The 26,498-nt window shown below is 35.1% G+C and overlaps 1 protein-coding gene across 1 annotated transcript; it reads right to left on the bottom strand.

The window, feature by feature from the left end:
• On the bottom strand, positions 1-26,195 carry slc26a5 (solute carrier family 26 member 5; the record flags this gene model as incomplete). Its single annotated transcript, XM_079581184.1, has 15 exons — positions 1-146; positions 5,888-5,942; positions 6,020-6,244; positions 7,347-7,451; positions 8,528-8,620; positions 9,866-9,935; positions 10,010-10,116; positions 11,714-11,809; positions 15,514-15,591; positions 15,665-15,778; positions 16,951-17,098; positions 18,327-18,562; positions 24,243-24,407; positions 25,906-26,105; positions 26,192-26,195. The coding sequence occupies 15 exons, from the start codon at positions 26,193-26,195 to the stop codon at positions 1-3; spliced, it is 1,842 nt and encodes a 613-aa protein (XP_079437310.1).
• Positions 26,196-26,498: the final 303 nt, after the last annotated feature.

Here is a 26,498-nt window from a genome sequence, read left to right on the forward strand (position 1 = left end):
TCACACGCGGGTCTCCACGTCTGGGGGGGAGGCGTGAGGGTTGACCCGCTGACAGTGCAGGACGGCGTCGTGGACCGAGGGGAAGAACATGCTCCTCTTCATCTCTGTGAAGAACTGCAGCCGCTCCAGCTCGTCCAGGACACTCCCTGTGAGAGACCAGGGGGAGGAGGCCTTTCAGAGGACAGGGCATCGCCGTGGCAACACATTCAAACATCCACATCTAAGGTAAGTCGACTATACGGAGTTTAAACATGTTATTCCTCCCCCTACATGTTCCTCCATGTCCTAATGTGTAGAATGAGCTCAGATCTGTTCACCACAACTGCCAATTATTATATTTTCTGAGGACATTTTGCTTAATTCGAGCTTTATTTGCTGACATTTTGCGTTTCTTTCTTGGTTTATAATAAGAAAAAATATTAGGTAAAAAATGCTGACCCCACTGGCAGATTTGTTTCCTTAAAACAAGACAAAAGGGTTAAGGTGCGAGACATTCAAGATGGCGGCGCGGAGACTGATGCTCGGGTTACGTCTGTCTGTTTTTTATTTTTTATCCATTTTTTGTAATTTTTTTGTCACATTTTGTCACATTTTTTGTCTTTTTTTGGTAAATTTTTTGTAATTTTTTTGTCAAATTTTTGTTAATTTTTAATCGAATTTTTGTAATTTTTTGTCTCTTTTTTTGTCACATTTTTGTAATTTTTCGGTCAAATTTTTATAAAATTTTTGTCACATTTTTGTAATTTTTTTCACATTTTGTCACATTTTTTGTCTTTTTTTGTAATTTTTTTGTCACATTTTGTCACATTTTTTGTCTTTTTTTGTAATTTTTTTGTAATTTTTTTGTTAATTTTTAATCAAATGTTTGTAATTTTTTGTCTCTTTTTGTCACATTTTTGTAATTTTTTTGTCACATTTTGTCACATTTTTTGTCTTTTTTTGTAATTTTTTTGTTAATTTTTAATCAAATGTTTGTAATTTTTTGTCTCTTTTTTTGTCACATTTTTGTAATTTTTTGGTCAAATTTTTATCACATTTTTGTCACATTTTTGTAATTTTTTCATCAATTTTTCGTCGCTTTTTTGTCAATGTTTTCTCACTTTTTTGTCACATTTCCATCATTGTTTTCGTCTCAGTTTTGTCGCTATTTTCACAGCTTTTGGATTGGGGTAAAGCCAAAATCAATCAGCTGAGATCACGGTCGTGCCCGGACAACATGTCTCCGGAAAAGCATGTCGTTTGTTGATGATCTGTTCTAGGTTTTGTAGATCTTTACAATTACTGCCTCACAAGATGGCCGCCACGTTGGCCCTGAGCGTTTCCTCTCGTCTCCTCAGCGTGTTTGTGTCTCAGTCTAATCTGCTTTGGTGGGGGGTTCAGGTGCTGCTGGACGCCTTGATTTAATCACTCACCGTCGCATCCGGCCACAACCACCTGGACGTCCACCGCCGCGTACTCCTTTACTACTATACTTATTTTTGTCTTTTTTTAAGTCCATTTTTTGTCAAATTTTTATCACATTTTTGTAATTTTTTTGTCTCATTTTTTTCATTTTTCGTTCATTTTTTATCCATTTTTTGTAATTTTTTTGTCACATTTTGTCACATTTTTTGTCTTTTTTGGTCAATTTTTTGTAATTTTTTTGTCAATTTTTTGTTAATTTTTAATCAAATTTTTGTAATTTTTTGTCTCATTTTTGTCACATTTTTGTAATTTTCCGATCAAATTTTTATCACATTTTTGTCACATTTTTGTCACATTTTTGTAATTTTTTTGTCACATTTTGTCACATTTTTGTAATTTTTTTGTCACATTTTGTCACATTTTTTGTCTTTTTTTGTAATTTTTTTGTAATTTTTTTGTTAATTTTTAATCAAATGTTTGTAATTTTTTGTCTCTTTTTTTGTCACATTTTTGTAATTTTTTGGTCAAATTTTTATCACATTTTTGTCATTTTTTCGTACATTTTTTGTCAATTTTTTCGTACATTTTTGCCAGTTTTTCATCCATTTTTCGTCGCTTTTTTTGTCAATGTTTTCTCACTTTTTTGTCACATTTCCATCATTGTTTTCGTCTCAGTTTTGTCGCTATTTTCACAGCTTTTGGATTGGGGTAAAGCCAAAATCAATCAGCTGAGATCACGGTCGTGCCCGGACAACATGTCTCCGGAAAAGCACGTCGTTTGTAAAGATCTACAAGACCTAGAACAGATCATCAACAATTACTGCCTCACAAGATGGCCGCCACGTTGGCCCTGAGCGTTTCCTCTCGTCTCCTCAGCGTGTTTGTGTCTCAGTCTAATCTGCTTTGGTGGGGGGTTCAGGTGCTGCTGGACGCCTTGATTTAATCACTCACCGTCGCATCCGGCCACAACCACCTGGACGTCCCCCGCCGCGTACTCCTTTACTACTATACTTATTTTTGTCTTTTTTTAGTCCATTTTTTGTCAAATTTTCATCAAATTTTTGTAATTTTTTTGTCACATTTTTTTCATTTTTCGTTCATTTTTTATCCATTTTTTGTAATTTTTTTGTCACATTTTTTGTCTTTTTTTGGTCGATTTTTTGTAATTTTTTTGTCAAATTTTTGTTAATTTTTAATCAAATTTTTGTAATTTTTTGTCTCATTTTTGTCACATTTTTGTAATTTTTCGGTCAAATTTTTCGGTCAAATTTTTGTCACATTTTTGTTTGTTTTTTGTAATTTTTTTGTAATTTTTTTGTTAATTTTTAATCAAATGTTTGTAATTTTTTGTCTCTTTTTTTTGTCACATTTTTGTAATTTTTTTGTCACATTTTGTCACATTTTTTGTCTTTTTTTTGTAATTTTTTTGTAATTTTTTTGTTAATTTTTAATCAAATGTTTGTAATTTTTTGTCTTTTTTGTCACATTTTTGTAATTTTTTGGTCAAATTTTTATCAAATTTTTGTCACATTTTTGTCATTTTTTCGTACATTTTTTGTCCATTTTTTCGTACATTTTTGCCAGTTTTTCATCAATTTTTCGTCGCTTTTTTGTCAATGTTTTCTCACTTTTTTGTCACATTTCCATCATTGTTTTCGTCTCAGTTTTGTCGCTATTTTCACAGCTTTTGGATTGGGGTAAAGCCAAAATCAATCAGCTGAGATCACGGTCGTGCCCGGACAACATGTCTCTGGAAAAGCATGTCGTTTGTAAAGATCTACAAGACCTAGAACAGATCATCAACAATTACTGCCTCACAAGATGGCCGCCACGTTGGCCCTGAGCGTTTCCTCTCGTCTCCTCAGCGTGTTTGTGTCTCAGTCTAATCTGCTTTGGTGGGGGGTTCAGGTGCTGCTGGACGCCTTGATTTAATCACTCACCGTCGCATCCGGCCACAACCACCTGGACGTCCACCGCCGCGTACTCCTTTACTACTATACTTATTTTTGTCTTTTTTTTGTCCATTTTTTGTCAAATTTTCATCACATTTTTTTCATTTTTTTGTCACATTTTTTTCATTTTTCGTTCATTTTTTATCCATTTTTTGTAATTTTTTTGTCACATTTTTTTTGTCTTTTTTTGGTCAAATTTTTATCAAATTTTTGTCACATTTTTGTAATTTTTTTGTCACATTTTGTCACATTTTTTGTCTTTTTTTGTAATTTTTTTGTTAATTTTTAATCAAATGTTTGTAATTTTTTGTCTCTTTTTTTGTCACATTTTTGTAATTTTTTTGTCACATTTTGTCACATTTTTTGTCTTTTTTTGTAATTTTTTTGTAATTTTTTTTTTTTTTTATCAAATGTTTGTAATTTTTTGTCTCTTTTTTTGTCCAATTTTTGTAATATTTTTGTCACATTTTTATCAAATTTTTGTCACATTTTTGTCATTTTTTCGTACATTTTTGCCAGTTTTTCATCAATTTTTCGTCGCTTTTTTGTCAATGTTTTCTCACTTTTTTGTCACATTTCCATCATTGTTTTCGTCGCTATTTTCACAGCTTTTGGATTGGGGTAAAGCCAAAATCAATCAGCTGAGATCACGGTCGTGCCTGGACAACATGTCTCCGGAAAAGCATGTCGTTTGTTGATGATCTGTTCTAGGTTTTGTAGATCTTTACAATTACTGCCTCACAAAATGGCCGCCACGTTGGCCCTGAGCGTTTCCTCTCGTCTCCTCAGCGTGTTTGTGTCTCAGTCTAATCTGCTTTGGCGGGGGGTTCAGGTGCTGCTGGACGCCTTGATTTAATCACTCACCGTCGCATCCGGCCACAACCACCTGGACGTCCACCGCCGCGTACTCCTTTACTACTATACTTATTTTTGTCTTTTTTTAGTCCATTTTTTGTCAAATTTTCATCACATTTTTTTCATTTTTTTGTCACATTTTTTTCATTTTTCGTTCATTTTTTATCCATTTTTAGTAATTTTTTTGTCACATTTTTTGTCTTTTTTTGGTCAAATTTTTATCAAATTTTTGTCACATTTTTGTAATTTTTTTGTCACATTTTGTCACATTTTTTGTCTTTTTTTGTAATTTTTTTGTTAATTTTTAATCAAATGTTTGTAATTTTTTGTCTCTTTTTTTGTCACATTTTTGTAATTTTTTTGTCACATTTTGTCACATTTTTTGTCTTTTTTTGTAATTTTTTTGTAATTTTTTTTATTTTTAATCAAATGTTTGTAATTTTTTGTCTCTTTTTTTGTCCAATTTTTGTAATATTTTTGTCACATTTTTATCAAATTTTTGTCACATTTTTGTCATTTTTTCATACATTTTTGCCAGTTTTTCATCAATTTTTCGTCGCTTTTTTGTCAATGTTTTCTCACTTTTTTGTCACATTTCCATCATTGTTTTCGTCGCTATTTTCACAGCTTTTGGATTGGGGTAAAGCCAAAATCAATCAGCTGAGATCACGGTCGTGCCTGGACAACATGTCTCCGGAAAAGCATGTCGTTTGTTGATGATCTGTTCTAGGTTTTGTAGATCTTTACAATTACTGCCTCACAAGATGGCCGCCACGTTGGCCCTGAGCGTTTCCTCTCGTCTCCTCAGCGTGTTTGTGTGTCTCTAATCTGCTTTGGTGGGGGGTTCAGGTGCTGCTGGACGCCTTGATTTAATCACTCACCGTCGCATCCGGCCACAACCACCTGGACGTCCACCGCCGCGTACTCCTTTACTACTATACTTATTTTTGTCTTTTTTTAAGTCCATTTTTTATCCATTTTTTTTAATTTTTTTGTCACATTTTGTCACATTTTTTGTCTTTTTTAGGTCAATTTTTTGTAATTTTTTTGTCAAATTTTTATCATATTTTTGTCATTTTTTTGTTAATTTTTAATCAAATTTTTGTAATTTTTTGTCTCTTTTTGTCACATTTTTGTAATTTTTCGCTCCATTTTTTATCACATTTTTGTCACATTTTTGTCTTTTTTTTGTCAATTTTTTGTAATTTTTTGTCACATTTTTGTAATTTTTTGGTCAAATTTTTATCAAATTTTTGTCATTTTTTCGTACATTTTTTGGCCATTTCTTGTGACATTTTTGCCACTTTTTCATCAATTTTTCGTCGCTTTTTTGTCAATGTTTTCTCACTTTTTTGTCACATTTCCATCATTGTTTTCGCCTCAGTTTTGTCGCTATTTTCACAGCTTTTTTCCAGAAGCTTTTGGATTGGGGTAAAGCCAAAATCAATCAGCTGAGATCACGGTCGTGCCCGGACAACATGTCTCTGGAAAAGCATGTCGTTTGTAAAGATCTACAAGACCTAGAACAGATCATCAACAATTACTGCCTCACAAGATGGCCGCCACGTTGGCCCTGAGCGTTTCCTCTCGTCTCCTCAGCGTGTTTGTGTGTCTCAGTCTAATCTGCTTTGGTGGGGGGTTCAGGTGCTGCTGGACGCCTTGATTTAATCACTCACCGTCGCATCCGGCCACAACCACCTGGACGTCCACCGCCGCGTACTCCTTCACCACCTACGGGCGCAGGAGAGAAGCATCATCACGGCGGCCTTTGTGTGGTCCTGAAGGAAGCACCAGCTGCCGGACTCTACCTGTTTAATGGCTTTGGCGCCCATGGAGTCGATGAAGCCGGTGCAGTTCCAGTCCAGGACGATGGAGTGGACCTCGGAGCAGAAGGTCTGTATGAAGACGGCCTCCTCGGAGTCGGTGTCCGGTGCTCCCGGTGCTCCCGGTCTTCCCGCCGCACCGTTCTCCTGCCGCCTCTGCTGCTTCTCCGCGCTGTGGTTATTCGGCAACAACTCGTGGCTCACGCCTCGCTGCGAGAAGCAAAAGAAACTAAGAAGAGGGCGAAGACATGCTCTATCACGCCGCGACGTTTCACTTCATTAACCTCTTAACTCCCGCCTGAACCGAGAGGATCTTTTTCCTCACATCATCACATTTTTTTTCCATCATTTTTTGGTTGGGCGTTCAACTCATTTTTGTAACTTTTTTGTCTTTTTTTGGGTAATTTTTGGTCACATTTTTGTCTTTTTTTCGTCCATTTTTTGTAATTTTTTTGTCAAATTTTAATCACATTTTTGAATTTTTTTTTATCACATGTTTGTCATTTTTTGTCACATGTTTGTCATTTTTTTGTTAATTTTTTATCAAATTTTTGTAACTTTTTTTTAAAAACTTTTTTGTCATTTTTTGGTCATTTTTCGTCACATTTTTGTCTTTTTTTCGTCAATTTGTTGTAATTTTTTTGTCAAATTTTAATCAAATTTGTGTAATTTTTTATCAATTTTTTGTAATTTTTTCGTCAATTTTTTATCATTTTTTTTGTCATTTTTTGTCACATTTTTGTCATTTTTTCGTCAATTTTTTGTCATTTTTTTGTCAAATTTTTATCACATTTTGTGATTTTTTATCACTTTTTTTGTGTCATTTTTTGTAATTTCTTTGTCAAATTTTTATCACATTTTTGTCATTTTTTCGTCAATTTTTTATAAATTTTTTGTCTCATTTTTTCGTCCATTTTTTGTAACTTTTTTGTCATTTTTCGTCACATTTTTGTCTTTTTTTCGTCATTTTTTTAATAAAATTTTTGTTTCATTTTTTCGTCCATTTCTTATCAATTTTTTGTAACTTTTTTGGCATTTTTTGTCAAATTTTTATCATATTTTCTCTAATTTCTTGTGACATTTTTGCCACTTTTTTCATCAATTTTTCGTCACTTTTTCGTCAATGTTTTCTCACTTTTTTGTCACATTTTCATCATTGTTTTCGTCTCAGTTTTGCTGCTATTTTCACACCTTTTTCCCAGAAGCTTTTGGACTGGGGTAAAGCCAAACTGGAGAAAATGCTCTCGGTTCAGGTGGGAGTTAAGGGGTTAAATCCACAGTAAACCCTGAGTAGAAGCAGAAACTCTCTGACCTGAGCGTCCGCACACACCACCAGAGTGTGATTCTCGTTGGACGTCCGGCTTTTCTTCTTCTGCGCTTTTCTCAAGCTCTGGATGTGTTCAGGGTTCACTCCAGTCTGGGAAACACAAAATACAAAATACAAAATACAGATCTGGGTAAGAATATCCAGCTGTTCAATCTTCCAGTTTGATTTTACCCAAATCTAAAAGTTTCATGGCGCAACAAAACATAAATAAAAACAGGGCTGGGCACGGTTACATTAGTTTTTCGATACCAGTACTTTAACGATACCTGGTTTACGATACCGATATCTGAGCGATACTTTTTCTGATACCTATACTCAAATATTTGTCATCTAGAACCAGAAAACAGAACAAAATGTCAAAAAAATAGGAAAAATGGTTTAAAAATGAGACAAAAATAGGTCAAAAAGTGAGAAAGAAAGTTGTTAAAAAATTATGGGGAAAAATAAAATAAAAATATAAATAAAAAATAGCAAAAATGACCCAAAAAAATTATGAAAAGAATTCCTAAAAATGAGGAAAAAATGTGTCAAAAAATGAGGAAAAAATGTGGAAAAAAATTGCAAATTTGGATTAATAAGAAAAAAAGAAGTAAAAAAAAATTACACAAAAAAGTTAAAAAATTAGGAAAAACTGTCAAAAAAGGAGGAAAATAATGTCAAAACAATTTGGAAAAAAATAAAAAAAATAAAAAAAAAGGGATTTTTTTTTTTCTTTATCAAAATTAGGGGGAAAAAAGAAAAAAAAATGAATCCAAAATTGTCAATTATTATGTAAAAATGGGGCAAACATTCATAAAAAAGACTGGGAAAAAACAGGGAGGAAAAAAATCATCTATTTGAGCTATGACAGGTCACTTCCTGTATTCCCGCCCTCCCCCCTTTTCGATTCCAGCCCTAAAAAAACAGAAGACTAAAACGTGATAAAAATGTGGCAGAAGTTTATATCAGTTTTTTCTTAGCTTTCAAGTGAGGCGTTGCTCTGGCCTGTTGGCTGTAACCTTAATAAATCTGTAAACTTAATAAAGCTGAACTGGAGAAAATGCGCTCGGTTTCCTGTAAGAGGTTAAAATGTTTTTCTCTAAAACATGACCTTTAAAGTCTAATCACATCTCACATCTCACATCTCCAGCCCTTTGAGACGCTTTAAGCTGACTCTCTGAACTCACCTGCTCCTTGAGGCTGCTGATGTAGCGGTCACTGTTGGCGAAGTAGATGGAGGAGTTGAAATGGAAAACCTTGATGCCCTGGCTCTGCGCCGCCTGGGACACAACACAAACAGGAGGTTAAACACATTCACGAACAAACTTTTCCTCAGAATCCACAAGCTTCAGCTAAATGTGAGGCTCTTTCTGAAGCCTGTACTAAAGACACAGTAGGATATTGTTTGTGTGGTCGCACGGACGACACACTAATGGAAAACATCTCCCTCACGGCTCTCAGTTTTTGCATTTTTATTGAATTTTTGTAACATTTTTGTGGAATTTTTGTCACTTTTCAGTTTAATTTTTGTCACATTTTTGTTTAATTTTTGTCACATTTTTATTAAATTTTTGTAACTTTTTTGTTGAATTTTTGTCACTTTTTGTTGAATTTTGTCACATTTTTGTTGAATTTTTGTCACTTTTTGATGAATTTTTGTCACTTTTTGGTTGAATTTTTGTCACATTGTTGTTGAATTTTTGTCACATTTTTGTTAAATTTTTGTCACTTTTTGGTTGAATTTTTGTTGAATTTTAGTCACATTTTTGTTGAATTTTAGTTGAATTTTTGTTGAATTTTTGTTGAATTTTTGTTGAATTTTTGTCACATTTTTGTTGAATTTTTGTCACATTTTTGTTGAATTTTTGTCACATTTTTGTTGAATTTTTGTCACTTTTTGGTTGAATATTTGTCACTTTTTGTTGAATTTTTGTCACTTTTTGGTAGAATTTTTGTCACTTTTTGGTTGAATTTTTGTCACATTTTTGTTGAATTTTTGTCACATTTTTGTTGAATTTTTGTCACTTTTTGGTTGAATTTTTGTCACATTTTTGTTGAATTTTTGTCACATTTTGGTTGAATTTTTGTCACATTTTTGTTGAATTTTTGTCACTTTTTGGTTGAATTTTTGTCACTTTTTGTTGAATTTTTGTCACATTTTTGATGAATTTTTGCCACATTTTGTTGAATTTTTGTCACATTTTTCTTGAGTTTTTGTCACTTTTTTGTTCGTTTACCTCCTTGTTTTCTTCTCATTTTTTGTGGCTGTTTTGGTGTTTTTTCCCAAGAAGCTTTTTGATTAGGGTAAAGCCAAACTGGAGAAAATGGGATCCGTTCAGGTGGGAGTTAAGAGGCTAAAGCAGTTTTTGAATAATTAGAGAAAGTTTAGACTTTTCTCCAAATTGTTCTCCCCCTTAACTGTTTTCAAACATGACCATATATGGGCGGTTCCTGAGACGCCGCCTGTATTTATGCTCCATGCTTGTACACTGGGAAACTCAGCACCTCAAATCAAAAGACCTCACCTCCTCGTACTCCTCCACGGAGCGGTACAGGGCCGTGTCGGGAACGTGGCCCAGGATCGAACTGTGGGGGCTGGAAGGTGACGGGACAGGACAGGTTTATTTCAGTTACAGGAAACAGACCGGGACAACACAATGGGTTCTTACTTCTGCGTCCTGTAGATGACGGTGAGGATCCCGAACGCGATGGACACCAGTAAACCCAGGTCCAGCCCCAGCAGCACCGAGGACACGAAGGCCGCCAGCCAGATGCTCTGAGGGGGCAGAACCAGTCACAACACCGGGGGGGTCATTATGTCACTCCTCTCATTAAAAACATGGCTGAAGTGTTGCCTTGGCACATTCACGTGTTTCTGAGTAATCTGTAAAAACTCTGATGGCGGCCATTTTAGGGATAGGTTTGCCTGAGTCCTCCTAGGAACGCCCCCACCTCCTGGAGACGCCTCCGAGCTTTCGTCACCAGCCGAGTAACCGACCACTGCTCCTCAGCAGAAGCCCCTCCCCACTGATGCCACAGACAGCGTGTGGAGGGGGCGTGTCTAAAGGCTCAGAGGTTCTTAAAGAGACAGGGGCCTATTTCAAGACATTCACTACAGCCATTTTGAGAGAGACATTTTATACAAGGCAGTTATTCTAATTTACTGCATTTACAGACCAACAGAAGGTTTGCTCATCATGAAGCAGCTCTGAAGCTCCGAACCCTTACGAGACATTTTACCAAGAAAGTCACTCTTTTGTCATGTTTTTGACACTTTCTTGATACTTTTTAGTAATTTTTTTGTAATTTTTTTGTCACTTTTTTGATACTTTGTTGTCACTTTTTATGTCACTTTTTTTGCTACTTTTTCATCATTTTTTTTGCCACTTTTTTGTCATTTTTTTGTAATTTTTTGACACTTTTTTTTCTACTTTTTCATCACTTTTTCGTTAATTTTTTGCCAATTTTTGTCATATTTTTTTAGACTTTTTTGTCCTTTTTTTTAATACCTTTTCGTCCTTTTTTGTAATATTTTTTACACTTTATTTTTACACAGGGTCAGAGGTTCTTAAAGAGACAGAGGCCTATTTCAAGACATTCACTACAGCCATTTTGAGAGAGACATTTTATACAAGGCGGTTATTCTAATTTACTGCATTTACAGACCAACAGAAGGTTTGCTCATCATGAAGCAGCTCTGAAGCTCCGAACCCTTACGAGACATTTTACCAAGAAAGTCACTCTTTTGTCACGTTTTTGACACTTTCTTGATACTTTTTTGTAATTTTTTTGCCACTTTTTTGTCACTTTTTTGATACTTTTTCATCATTTTTTTGCCACTTTTTTGTAATTTTTTTGTAATTTTTACGGCTCAGACTTCGAAGCGTACCGCACTTTTTTGCTGGGAAAGCCAAAGTGTTACAAGGCTTACAAGGCACTCACTAGTTAAATCCATTTGACTCGTTATGTTTTCGCGTAGGAAGTCCTTAGCAACAATCACAAAAAAAATGCAAAGAAATCCTGGAGGGACTGATGAGCCTTTAGCAGAACAGCTATAATAATCTCTTAACCCCCGCCTTAACCAAGCACACTTTCTATAGTTTTACCCAAATCTAAAAGCTTTTTTTAAGAGCTTACAGCCTATAGGTCAGCGTAACACCTCACTTGAAAGCTAAGACCGACAAAGCTAATCTAAGTAGATCTTTTTCATCGCAGTTTTGTCACTTTGTTTGATTTTGTTGCGCTTCCTTCCTCGTTTTAGTCTTCTTTCTCTTTGGGTCTGGGTAATGACTAACTGGAGAAGATGCACTCAGGCTCAGGAGCTTCACAGACAGAAGGATCGAGGAGGACAGTGTGTTTTATCTGATACTGACCAGCTCGATCTTGCTGGTCCTCCACAGATGAGGAACGTCTCTGAACTGTTTGAACATCCCCAAGAGGTTCACCATGATGATGGCCGCCAGCGCAGTCTGAGGAAACAAACACATGTTAGTGACTTCCTTATCAGATGGTTTAATCACAGATACTTAATTAATCTCACTATCCAGAGCAGTTTTCCTCTTTCTAAACTCTCACTCTCAATCCTGACGATTTGGTTCACATTTCTGAACGGGAATAAATGAGCTCAGTCAGTGTTGAGTTCGCTCTTTCAGACTCACTGCTGCAATGCCTTTTCACCACTAGATGGCGCCTTGAAGCCAACCAACACAGTGTGATACAGTGTTGATGTCTGCTTCATCTCCCATGTGAAGAAATGTGCGAAGATTGGGGAATATTTAAAGCAGTACTGAGTAACTTTTCCCCCTAGAGGCCATACGAGCAACTGCAGGTGTCGTAGCAAGTTACGATTTGTTGACTTATTAATTGTCTTGGAGAGTAAATACTACGCTGACAGGAAAGACAAAGAGACAGAGGGATATTGTTCATCCAATTACACAATGGAAATATTTTTTTTCACTCAAAATTGGCTGTAAATACTGTTTAAAGTGACGCTAGCCCGCAGTTAGCTTCTTCTTCGTGATTCTATTAGAGTGTATTGGTGGCTCCGGTCCGGTGGCAGGAAAGTTGCAAACATGGTTTTCTGTCCAGAGACACCAGGGGGAGATGAAAGACCCTCCAATCATCCCATTAACACTTGTATTACCCCCACAGGGACTACGGAAAGGATTTATTAAGGTAAACACGTTACTTAGTACTGCGTTAAAGGGACTATACGGAGTCTAAAATCCTGCACTGTCACTCAAAAAGTTGTTACTTTGAGTCCGAAGTGCCAAAAGTGTCAAAAATTAACACAAATTGTGTAAAAAAATAAATAAAAAATGGATGGATGGATGGATGGAAGGAAGAAGTCTAAAGATCCACATATTATTTTGCAAACTCAGCCAAATGCACGAAACACCTTGTTTTTATATTAAACCATATATATACATTGTTGTGTCATATTTATATCAGCAATGTGCAGCAAACGTTTCAAATTGATGTCTCTACTTTTATTGTTTTCCCCTATTCACCTGCCTCGCTTTAACTACTGATTATTTTGTGGCTTAGTTTAGCTGTTAAATAACGTTTAGTTGAGGAAAGTATTAACTGTGTGATATTGTGGTAAAAGTACTTTCACACAGACAGAGTGGCGTCATGTGGCGACTGTAAAAACTGTATTTACTCAACAGAGACGTTCACCCATAACAAACAAACCCACAAGTCCTGTTTCGCCTTGTGACCAGTTATTATTTTGATATAGCAGAGGAAAATGTCTACTTGCAAAAGGTATTTTTCAAAGTTGCATTAAGGACACACGGAGATGCAAGTTTAAGCAAATCCCAGGTTTAGAGCTGAAAATCTGCTGGAACTCCAAAAGTGGTTCTTTTTTTGGTACTGGAAAATTAAAGGAAGTGACTTTGTTGTCCATCCATCCATTTTCATCAATTTCATCAACGTTTTTTATTTTATTGCCATCAATAAAAATAGTTGAATAATTTATATGTTTACCTCTACTGTACTTGATGCGTATGACAAATAAACTTGAACTTGAAACTCCTCCAAATCAATCCCCAGTTTCCCAGTGGAAACACGAGAGGTCCCATTCATGTGCAATTTTCTACTCGACACGTGGCATTAACCGTAATTACGAGAGCACATGAAGGCAACATTAGTGTTAACCTCTTACCACCCGTCTTCTGTCCTCTTTGGCTGTTATATAGGCCTGTGTAGCACCTCATTTCAAAGCTAAGACCCACAAAACTGATCTTTTTTCTCACATTTGTTGCTGTGTTGTGTCACCTTTTTTTGTTTTTTTTGTGACATTTTTGTTGAATTTTTGTCACTTTTTGTCACATTTTTGTTGAATTTGTCACATTTTTAGTTGAATTTTTGTCACTTTTTTGTTGAATTTTTGTCACTTTTTTGTTGAATTTTTGTCACTTTTTTGTTGAATTTTTTTCACTTTTTGTTGAATTTTTGTCACTTTTTTGTTGAATTTTTGTCACTTTTTTGTTGAATTTTTGTCACATTTTTATTGAATTTTTGTCACTTTTTTCTTAATTTTTGTCTCTTTTTTGTCTCTTTTTTGTCACATTTTTGTTGAATTTTTGTCACTTTTTTGTTTAATTTTTGTCACATTTTTGTCGAATTTTTGTCATTTTTTTGTCGAATTTTTGTCACTTTTTGTCGAATTTTTGTCACTTTTTGTTGAATTTTTGTCATTTTTTTGTTGCATTTTTGTCATTTTTTGTTGAATTTTTGTCATTTTTTGTTGAATTTTTGTCACATTTTTTGTTGAATTTTTATCAAATTTTTGTTGAATTTTTGTCACATTTTTGTTGAATTTTTGTCATTTTTTGTTGAATTTTTGTCACATTTTTGTTGAATTTTTGTTGAATTTTTGTTGAATATTTGTCACATTTTTGTTGAATTTTTGTCACATTTTTGTCTCATTTTTGTCACATTTTTGTTGAATATTTGTCACATTTTGTTGAATTTTTGTCATTTTTTCATTGAATTTTTGTCACATTTTTATTGATTTTTTGTCACATTTTTGTTGAATTTTTGTCTCTTTTTTGTTGAATTTTTGTCACATTTTTGTTGAATTTTTGTCAAATTTTTATTGAATTTTTGTCACTTTTTTCTTAATTTTTGTCTCTTTTTTGTCTCTTTTTTGTCACATTTTTGTTGAATTTTTGTCACTTTTTTGTTTAATTTTTGTCACATTTTTGTCGAATTTTTGTCATTTTTTTGTCGAATTTTTGTCACTTTTTGTCGAATTTTTGTCACTTTTTGTTGAATTTTTGTCATTTTTTTGTTGCATTTTTGTCATTTTTTGTTGAATTTTTGTCATTTTTTGTTGAATTTTTGTCATTTTTTTGTTGAGTTTTTGTCACTTTTTGTCGAATTTTTGTCACTTTTTGGTTGAGTTTTTGTCACATTTTTGTAGAATTTTTGTCAATTTTTTGTTGAATTTTTGTCACTTTTTGTTGAATTTTTGTCATTTTTTTGTTGAGTTTTTGTCACATTTTTGTTGAATTTTTGTCACATTTTTGTTGAATTTTTGTTGAATATTTGTCACATTTTTGTCTCATTTTTGTCACATTTTTGTCTCATTTTTGTCACATTTTTGTTGAATATTTGTCACATTTTGTTGAATTTTTGTCATTTTTTCATTGAATTTTTGTCACATTTTTATTGATTTTTTGTCACATTTTTTGTAGAATTTTTGTCACTTTTTTGTTGAGTTTTTGTCACATTTTTGTTGAATTTTTGTCACATTTTTGTTGAATATTTGTCACTTTTTGGTTGAGTTTTTGTCACATTTTTGTTGAATTTTTGTCACATTTTTGTTGAATATTTGTCACTTTTTGGTTGAGTTTTTGTCACATTTTTGTTGAATTTTTGTCACATTTTTGTTGAATTTTTGTCATTTTTTTTGTTGAGTTTTCGTCACATTTTTGTTACGTTTACATCCTTGTTTTCTCATTTTTTGTGGCTATTTTCTGGCTTTTTTTCCCCAAGAAGCTTTTTGATTAGCGTAAAGCCAAACTGGAGAAAATGGGATCCGTTCAGGCGGGAGTTAAGAGGTTAACATACGTCTCACTTCAAGAGGCTTCATTAGCAGCAAACGAGCTTTTAGTAGCAGGCTGGACTTCGATTCCCCCTGAAGTAAAACATCTCGGCCACTCACCTGTGGGAGGGGCTCAAACACAAAACCAATGGCCACCACGACCAACAGCACGACCAGCGAGGCCAGCAGCCCTGCAATCTGAACACAGACAGGAATGAAGACGCCATCTGCTCTGTGCTCCTCTGCCTGCCTGAGGGAAGTCAGTGTTTACCTGCGTCTTTCCCCCGGTGCTCTCCTGAACCATGCTCCTCGACATGGAGCAGGTCACCACGAAGGTGTGGAAGAAGGAGCTGATGAAGTTACACAGTCCATGGGCGAGCAGCTCCTGAGGAGGCAAACACAGTGATGGGTCACAGAAGACAATCGCTCTTGTTATTGTACATGTTTGTGTTTGAGGAGCACTCCCAACAAATGCTCTTCCATAGATGTGCCTCCTGAAGGTTCTAGAAGAGAGTCTTTATCATGATGTAATGTTGTCAACAGGTTACACTCACCGTCTCACCAACATAACACCAGGAACAAGCTGCTAATGACACATTTTTGTTGGATTTTTGTCACATTTTTGTCACTTTTTGTTGAATTTTTGTCACTTTTTGTTGAATTTTTGTCACTTTTTGTTGAATTTTTGTCGATTTTGTGTCGAATTTTTGTCTAATTTTTTGTCACATTTTTGTTAAATTTTTGTCACATTTTTGTTGAATTTTTGCCACATTTTTGTTGAATTTTTGCCACATTTTTGTTGAATATTTGTCACTTTTTGGTTGAGTTTTTGTCACATTTGTGTTGGATTTTTGTCACATTTTTGTTGAATTTTTGTCACTTTTTGTTGAATTTTTGTTGAATTTTTGTCACTTTTTTGGGGAATTTTTGTCACATTTTTGTTGGATTTTTGTCACATTTTTGTTGAATTTTTGTCACATTTTTGTTGAATTTTTGTCACATTTTTGTTGAATTTTTGTCACTTTTTGTTGAATTTTTGTCACATTTTTGTCACTTTTTTGGGGAATTTTTGTCACATTTTTGTTGAATTTGTCACATTTTTGTTGAATATTTGTCACTTTTTGGTTGAGTTTTTGTCAATTTTTTTCTGTTTTTTTGTCACTTTTTGTTGAATATTTGTCACTTTTTGGTTGAGTTTTTGTCACATTTTTGTTGAATTTTTGTCACATTTTTGTTGAATTTTTGTCACATTTGTGTTGGATTTTTGTCACATTTTTGATAGGTAGTGAAAATCCACTAAAGCGTCTCCCACCCGGAGGAGACACTGCCCTGGCCCTCGTGCAGCTCACATTTCTGTTTGTCCAGAGAAAACCCCAGGAGTTTCACCGTGTGTTTGTGCTTCACTTTTCTCTGTGTGGTTAAAGTCTGGGATGTTTGGTTGGTTGTTCCCCTGCACTGTCATCCTCTGCTCCACAGTCTCTTTGTGGCGGTGGCTGTTGCGTGTTATTCAGGGCCTGCATTCACTCACACGTTATAATCACAGATGAATGAACTGACCTGATTGCCGTCCACAGAGTATTTGTGTTTGAGGGCAAAGATCTTGGCCAGAGAGATGCCCATGGAGTAGCCCACGATGGCCACGGCGAAGGCGTCCGTGATGAGCTTGGGAGTGAGGGAGAAGTCTGGAAGAGCGGGAGCCAGCAGCCTGCGGACCAACCAGAGAAAACAATCTGTCAAAACAATCCATGACAAAAACTTCATGAGACTATAATGAAAAAGTGGCGATAACTTGATGAAAAAATAATGAAAAAGTGGCAAAAACTTGATGAAAAACTATGAAAAAGTGACAAAAACTTGATGGAAAAAACTATGAAAAAGTGACAAAAACTTGATGGAAAAACTATGAAAAATTGACAAAAACTTGATGTAAAAACTATGAAAAAATGACAAAAACTTGATGTAAAAACTATGACAAAATGACAAAAATTTCATGGAAAAAACTATAAAAACGTGGCAAAAACTTAATGAAAAACAATGAAAAAGTGACAAAAACTTGATAAAAAACAATGAAAAAATGACAAAAACTTAATTAAAAATTCTGAAAAAGTGAAAATAACTTGATGAAAAAACAATGAAAAAGTGAAAATAACTGGATGGAAAAACAATGAAAAACTGACAAAAACTTGATGAAAAAATAATGAAAAAGTGAAAAAACGTAATGAAAAAATTCTGAAAAAGTGAAAAAATTTGATGAAAAAACAATGAAAAAGTGAAAAAACTTGATGAAAAAATAATGAAAAAGTGAAAAAACTTGAAAAAATAATGAAAAAGTGAAAAAACGTCATGAAAAAATTCTGAAAAAGTGACAAAAACTTGATGAAAAAACAATGAAAAAGTGACAAAAACTTGATGAAAAAACAATGAAAAAGTGAAAATAACTGGATGGAAAAACAATGAAAAACTGACAAAAACTTGATGAAAAAATAATGAAAAAGTGGCAAAAACTTGATGAAAAAACAATGAAAAAGTGAAAAAACTTAATGAAAAAATTCTGAAAAAGTGAAAAAACTTGATGAAAAAACAATGAAAAAGTGAAAAAACTTGATAAAAAACAATGAAAAAGTGAAAAAACTTGATGAAAAAACAATGAAAAAGTGACAAAAACTTGATGAAAAACAATGAAAGAGTGACAAAAACTTAATGAAAAAATTATGAAAACTCAATGAAAAAATATGAAAAAGTGACAAAAACTTGCAAGGAAAAAGATCAGTTTAGATCAGTTTTGTAGGTCTTAGCTTTCAAATGAAGCGTTACTCTGCCCTATAGGCTGTAAGCTCCGGTCGAGAAGCTTTTAGATCCGTCCTTTAAAGTGCAGTCTGGCCTCAGTGTGTTTTCTAAGAGTAGAGTTTGCTCTGCAGGTGTTTCATCCTCACCCAGTCGGGATCTTCCCCACCACGTCCACCTGGTACTCCTTGCTGAGAGCCATGCCGTAGGACACCCCGGTGGACACGATGACCACCATGATCTCCCCGGGGATGGGGATGGGCAGCTTCTTCTTAAACCTCTCGTTCAGGTCTTTGATGACGTAGAGGAACACGCAGCAGCTCAGGCCCAGCAGCAGCGTCGGGATGTTGGTCTCCGCGATTCGACTGAAGACGGCCTGTAAGCTCTGCAAAGGACGATGGTGAGAGCGGGGTCAAAGCAGACGCCACATTTACACTGGGAAACAAAACCTCATATTTGTATCATGATATAATATATGTTACACTCAGCTCCGTCAGAGCAGCACAAACACAGAGGAGATCATATTTACGAGGAAATTAGCATGGCGCTAAAAAAAAGAATGAAAGATCTTTGCATAAATCTTCCAAACAGGCATAAGTAGTTGAAGTAGTTTGTCTGTTGTCAAATATATCGTCAAATATATCATTATCTGATATTTCTTTTTTATATTGTGATATAAAAAATATCGCCCTGCCTTACCAGACACCTATTTACTTTGTTGTTTATGCTTCATGTAGCTAACCATCAATGTGTTATGTTAGCATACCGTACACCAATAAGCCGAATGCCCATCTCGGGTCGCCCGTTGCATTATGGGTAATGGAATGTCTTTTGGCTACCAAACAATACTGATAGTTAGCGTAAAGCAACAAAGAAAGCTCTGATTTAGAACGTTTTAACCTCTGGAAAGTTGTGGAGCTTGTTACATTATTAGCCTCAAGTCTATTTTTACATCCAGGGCTGTGAACGGAGATAAACAGAAACTGAAAGAACTGAACGGCCGTTCATATGTAGAGCTGCTTCAAAAGTGACGACCAGTGATTGTTCACATAGTTGGAAAAACCTATGTGAGAAAAACATTTGTGACCCTTGAAGGCGACTGTTGGACAAAGCCCAGGGTCTGAAACTGTGCCCTCAAGTCGCCGACATTCAGGACATTTAAACTAGAATGAGAAATTAAAACGTAGAATCCTTTTTATTTATTTATTTTTGTCAATAAGGAGGTGGACAGTAAACAAAATCTTTTTTATTAGTATTGTGACCAGAGAGATCCACGTACACATATAGGCTAGGCCATCTAAATGTACTTTACTTATATTTTTTTAATGAGTGATCTGATGGTACAACATAACTAATCGATCGCTACTTTAACAGACGGAAATGTACCCGCTACATCTAACATCAACACCATTTTGAAACTTTTCCCTGTGATTTCAAGACGAATTTAAAGCAGTCCGCTGTAGTACTCACATAAATAACAGAGAGTCCGCTGTAATACTCACATAAATAACAGAGAGCAGTCCGCTGTAATACTCACATAAATAACAGAGAGCAGTCCTCTGTAATACTCACATAAATAACAGAGAGCAGTCCTCTGTAATACTCACATAAATAACAGAGAGTCCGCTGTAATACTCACATAAATAACAGAGAGCAGTCCTCTGTAATACTCACATAAATAACAGAGAGTCCGCTGTAATACTCACATAAATAACAGAGAGCAGTCCTCTGTAATACTCACATAAATAACAGAGAGTCCTCTGTAATACTCACATAAATAACAGAGAGTCCTCTGTAATACTCACATAAATAACAGAGAGTCCTCTGTAATACTCACATAAATAACAGAGAGTCCTCTGCAATACTCACATAAATAACAGAGAGCAGTCCTCTGTAATACTCACATAAATAACAGAGAGTCCTCTGTAATACTCACATAAATAACAGAGAGCAGTCCTCTGTAATACTCACATAAATAACAGAGAGTCCGCTGTAATACTCACATAAATAACAGAGAGTCCGCTGTAATACTCACATAAATAACAGAGAGTCCGCTGTAATACTCACATAAATAACAGAGTCCTCTGTAATACTCACATAAATAACAGAGAGCAGTCCTCTGTAATACTCACATAAATAACAGAGAGTCCTCTGTAATACTCACATAAATAACAGAGAGTCCTCTGTAATACTCACATAAATAACAGAGAGCAGTCCTCTGTAATACTCACATAAATAACAGAGAGTCCTCTGTAATACTCACATAAATAACAGAGAGTCCTCTGTAATACTCACATAAATAACAGAGAGTCCTCTGTAATACTCACATAAATAACAGAGAGTCCTCTGTAATACTCACATAAATAACAGAGAGCAGTCCTCTGTAATACTCACATAAATAACAGAGAGTCCTCTGTAATACTCACATAAATAACAGAGTCCTCTGTAATACTCACATAAATAACAGAGAGCAGTCCTCTGTAATACTCACATAAATAACAGAGAGCAGTCCGCTGTAATACTCACATAAATAACAGAGAGCAGTCCGCTGTAATACTCACATAAATAACAGAGAGTCCTCTGTAATACTCACATAAATAACAGAGAGTCCTCTGTAATACTCACATAAATAACAGAGAGTCCGCTGTAATACTCACATAAATAACAGAGAGTCCTCTGTAATACTCACATAAATAACAGAGAGTCCGCTGTAATACTCACATAAATAACAGAGAGCAGTCCTCTGTAATACTCACATAAATAACAGAGAGTCCTCTGTAATACTCACATAAATAACAGAGAGTCCTCTGTAATACTCACATAAATAACAGAGAGCAGTCCTCTGTAATACTCACATAAATAACAGAGAGCAGTCCTCTGTAATACTCACATAAATAACAGAGAGCAGTCCTCTGTAATACTCACATAAATAACAGAGAGCAGTCCTCTGTAATACTCACATAAATAACAGAGAGCAGTCCTCTGTAATACTCACATAAATAACAGAGAGTCCTCTGTAATACTCACATAAATAACAGAGAGTCCGCTGTAATACTCACATAAATAACAGAGAGTCCTCTGTAATACTCACATAAATAACAGAGAGCAGTCCTCTGTAATACTCACATAAATAACAGAGAGTCCGCTGTAATACTCACATAAATAACAGAGAGTCCGCTGTAATACTCACATAAATAACAGAGAGTCCGCTGTAATACTCACATAAATAACAGAGTCCTCTGTAATACTCACATAAATAACAGAGAGCAGTCCTCTGTAATACTCACATAAATAACAGAGAGTCCTCTGTAATACTCACATAAATAACAGAGAGTCCTCTGTAATACTCACATAAATAACAGAGAGCAGTCCTCTGTAATACTCACATAAATAACAGAGAGTCCTCTGTAATACTCACATAAATAACAGAGAGTCCTCTGTAATACTCACATAAATAACAGAGAGTCCTCTGTAATACTCACATAAATAACAGAGAGTCCTCTGTAATACTCACATAAATAACAGAGAGCAGTCCTCTGTAATACTCACATAAATAACAGAGAGTCCTCTGTAATACTCACATAAATAACAGAGTCCTCTGTAATACTCACATAAATAACAGAGAGCAGTCCGCTGTAATACTCACATAAATAACAGAGAGTCCTCTGTAATACTCACATAAATAACAGAGAGTCCTCTGTAATACTCACATAAATAACAGAGAGTCCGCTGTAATACTCACATAAATAACAGAGAGTCCTCTGTAATACTCACATAAATAACAGAGAGTCCTCTGTAATACTCACATAAATAACAGAGAGTCCTCTGTAATACTCACATAAATAACAGAGAGCAGTCCTCTGTAATACTCACATAAATAACAGAGAGTCCTCTGTAATACTCACATAAATAACAGAGAGCAGTCCTCTGTAATACTCACATAAATAACAGAGAGTCCTCTGTAATACTCACATAAATAACAGAGAGCAGTCCTCTGTAATACTCACATAAATAACAGAGAGCAGTCCTCTGTAATACTCACATAAATAACAGAGAGTCCTCTGTAATACTCACATAAATAACAGAGAGCAGTCCTCTGTAATACTCACATAAATAACAGAGAGTCCTCTGTAATACTCACATAAATAACAGAGAGCAGTCCTCTGTAATACTCACATAAATAACAGAGAGTCCGCTGTAATACTCACATAAATAACAGAGAGCAGTCCTCTGTAATACTCACATAAATAACAGAGAGCAGTCCTCTGTAATACTCACATAAATAACAGAGAGTCCTCTGTAATACTCACATAAATAACAGAGAGCAGTCCGCTGTAATACTCACATAAATAACAGAGAGCAGTCCTCTGTAATACTCACATAAATAACAGAGAGTCCGCTGTAATACTCACATAAATAACAGAGAGCAGTCCGCTGTAATACTCACATAAATAACAGAGAGCAGTCCTCTGTAATACTCACATAAATAACAGAGAGTCCGCTGTAATACTCACATAAATAACAGAGAGTCCGCTGTAATACTCACATAAATAACAGAGAGTCCTCTGTAATACTCACATAAATAACAGAGAGCAGTCCTCTGTAATACTCACATAAATAACAGAGAGCAGTACTCTGTAATACTCACATAAATAACAGAGAGCAGTCCGCTGTAATACTCACATAAATAACAGAGAGTCCTCTGTAATACTCACATAAATAACAGAGAGCAGTACTCTGTAATACTCACATAAATAACAGAGAGCAGTCCGCTGTAATACTCACATAAATAACAGAGAGCAGTCCTCTGTAATACTCACATAAATAACAGAGAGCAGTCCGCTGTAATACTCACATAAATAACAGAGAGTCCTCTGTAATACTCACATAAATAACAGAGAGCAGTCCTCTGTAATACTCACATAAATAACAGAGAGTCCTCTGTAATACTCACATAAATAACAGAGAGTCCTCTGTAATACTCACATAAATAACAGAGAGTCCGCTGTAATACTCACATAAATAACAGAGAGTCCTCTGTAATACTCACATAAATAACAGAGAGCAGTCCTCTGTAATACTCACATAAATAACAGAGAGTCCTCTGTAATACTCACATAAATAACAGAGAGTCCTCTGTAATACTCACATAAATAACAGAGAGTCCGCTGTAATACTCACATAAATAACAGAGAGTCCTCTGTAATACTCACATAAATAACAGAGAGCAGTCCTCTGTAATACTCACATAAATAACAGAGAGTCCTCTGTAATACTCACATAAATAACAGAGAGCAGTCCGCTGTAATACTCACATAAATAACAGAGAGTCCGCTGTAATACTCACATAAATAACAGAGAGCAGTCCGCTGTAATACTCACATAAATAACAGAGAGTCCGCTGTAATACTCACATAAATAACAGAGAGTCCTCTGTAATACTCACATAAATAACAGAGAGCAGTCCTCTGTAATACTCACATAAATAACAGAGTCCTCTGTAATACTCACATAAATAACAGAGAGCAGTCCTCTGTAATACTCACATAAATAACAGAGAGCAGTCCTCTGTAATACTCACATAAATAACAGAGTCCTCTGTAATACTCACATAAATAACAGAGAGCAGTCCTCTGTAATACTCACATAAATAACAGAGAGCAGTCCGCTGTAATACTCACATAAATAACAGAGAGTCCGCTGTAATACTCACATAAATAACAGAGTCCGCTGTAATACTCACATAAATAACAGAGAGTCCTCTGTAATACTCACATAAATAACAGAGTCCGCTGTAATACTCACATAAATAACAGAGAGTCCGCTGTAATACTCACATAAATAACAGAGTCCGCTGTAATACTCACATAAATAACAGAGAGCAGTCCGCTGTAATACTCACATAAATAACAGAGAGCAGTCCTCTGTAATACTCACATAAATAACAGAGAGTCCGCTGTAATACTCACATAAATAACAGAGAGTCCGCTGTAATACTCACATAAATAACAGAGAGTCCGCTGTAATACTCACATAAATAACAGAGAGTCCGCTGTAATACTCACATAAATAACAGAGAGCAGTCCGCTGTACCTCTGCGTCTTCACCCCGAGCAGATACTTGAGCTGAGAGATCACCACGTGCACCGCGGCCGCTGTGGTGAAGCCTCGCACCAGCGGCTCCGAGAGGTAGATCGCCACGAAGCCAAACCTCAGGAGGCCCAAGACTATCTGAGATTAAGAGGGAGAACGAGTGGAGGAAAATCAAGCGGTAACAGTCAAGAAAACTTTACAATGACAGAAGTTGTCAACTGTTTCTAACCAAGTGTGAGATATTGACGGAGATTTAAAACTGGTCAGTCTTGTTTCATCGCCTCAGTCAAGATAAACTCACCTGAATTAGGGCTGTGCAATTAATCGAAATTCGTTTACGATTTCGATTACAACAGTAAACTATTACAAAATTAGCATAATCGCAAAAAATCGATAATAATTTTTTTTTTTCTAATTTTTTTTTTCTAATTTTAAATTTTGGGATTTTTGTCACTTTTTTGCTGGATTTTTGTCTTTTTTTCTGCTGGATTTTTGTCACTTTTTTGCTGGATTTTTGTCTTTTTTTCTGCTGGATTTTTGTCACTTTTTTGCTGGATTTTTGTCTTTTTTTCTGCTGGATTTTTGTCACTTTTTTGATGGATTTTCATCTTTTTTCTGCTGGATTTTTGTCTTTTTTTGCTAGATTTTTGTCACTTTTTTGATGGATTTTTGTATTTTTTCTGCTGGATTTTTGTCTTTTTTTGCTGGATTTTTGTCTTTTTTTCTGCTGGATTTTTGTCACTTTTTTGATGGATTTTTGACTTTTTTTTTATGGATTTTAGTCACTTTCTTGCTGGATTTTTGTCTTTTTTTCTGCTGGATTTTTGTCACTTTTTTGATGGATTTTCATCTTTTTTCTGCTGGATTTTTGTCTTTCTTTGCTAGATTTTTGTCACTTTTTTGATGGATTTTTGACTTTTTTTTTGATGGATTTTTGTCACTTTTTTGCTGGATTTTTGTCTTTTTTGCTGGATTTTTGTCACTTTTTTGCTGGATTTTTGTCATTTTTTTGCTGGATTTTTGTCTTTTTTTGCTGGATTTTTGTCACTTTTTTGCTGGATTTTTGTCATTTTTTGCCGGATTTTTGTCACTTTTTTGATGGATTTTTGTCACTTTTTTGCTGGATTTTTGTCTTTTTTTTGATGGATTTGTGTCATTTTTTTTGCTGGATTTTTGTCTTTTTTTTGATGGATTTGTGTCATTTTTTTTGCTGGATTTTTGTCTTTTTTTGCCGGATTTTTGTCACTTTTTTGCTGGATTTTTGTCACTTTTTTGCTGGATTTTTGTCTTTTTTTTGCTGGATTTTTGTCTTTTTATGGATTTTTGTCTTTTTTTGCTGGATTTTTGTCTTTTTTGCTGGATTTTTGTCTTTTTTTGCTGGATTTTTGTCATTTTTTTGCTGGATTTTTGTCTTCTTTTTTAATGGATTTTTGTCACTTTTTTGCTGGATTTTTGTCATTTTTTTGCTGGATTTTTGTCTTTTTTTGCTGGATTTTTGTCTTTTTTTAAATGGATTTTTGTCACTTTTTTGATGGATTTCTTTAAAGGCAACAAATAATCGTTTGAATAATCGTGATTTCAATTATGACAAAAATAATCGTGATTATTATTTCTTCAATAATCGAGCAGCCCTAACCTGAATCGCTCCGGTCAGCGTCGTGAACACCATGGCCACCTGGACTCTCCGGGCGTCTCTGGCGACCTCGTCCACCACGGCGGACATGTTGGTCCCGTTCACAGGCTGGATATAAAACATGCTGTCTGGGGCTTCTCTGACCACCACTCCCCCGATCATCAGGCTGATCACCGCAAACGTACCTGCAAGGACAGCGCTCTCTGTAGGAACAGGTTGGAGCTGAGGGCACACGACACCATTTTTCAGTCTGGAGATGTTTTGGGCGCAACCAGACTGTACGATTTACCCATTACAACGAGTTTCCAGATGCTTCGCTTTCCCCCATTAAACCAAGACACGCATAACATTGAGTATTGGGATTAGGGCTGGAGACCGTTACATTTTTCTTCGTAAACCGTACTCTAACGATACTTGGTTTTCGATGCTGATACCCAATGCTTTTTTCAATACCTATGCTAGATTATTTATCTGTCATATAACCATAAAACAGATCAATAATGTTAATTTATTCCTTTTCCTTCCATTTAATTTCTTTTACATTTGTATCATGTTTTTATTTTATCCCCCATTTCTAGATTTATTTTTCCAACGTG

The sequence above is a fragment of the Gobius niger genome (genome assembly GCF_951799975.1).
Source record: "Gobius niger genome assembly, chromosome: 22".
Taxonomy (NCBI): domain Eukaryota; kingdom Metazoa; phylum Chordata; class Actinopteri; order Gobiiformes; family Gobiidae; genus Gobius; species Gobius niger.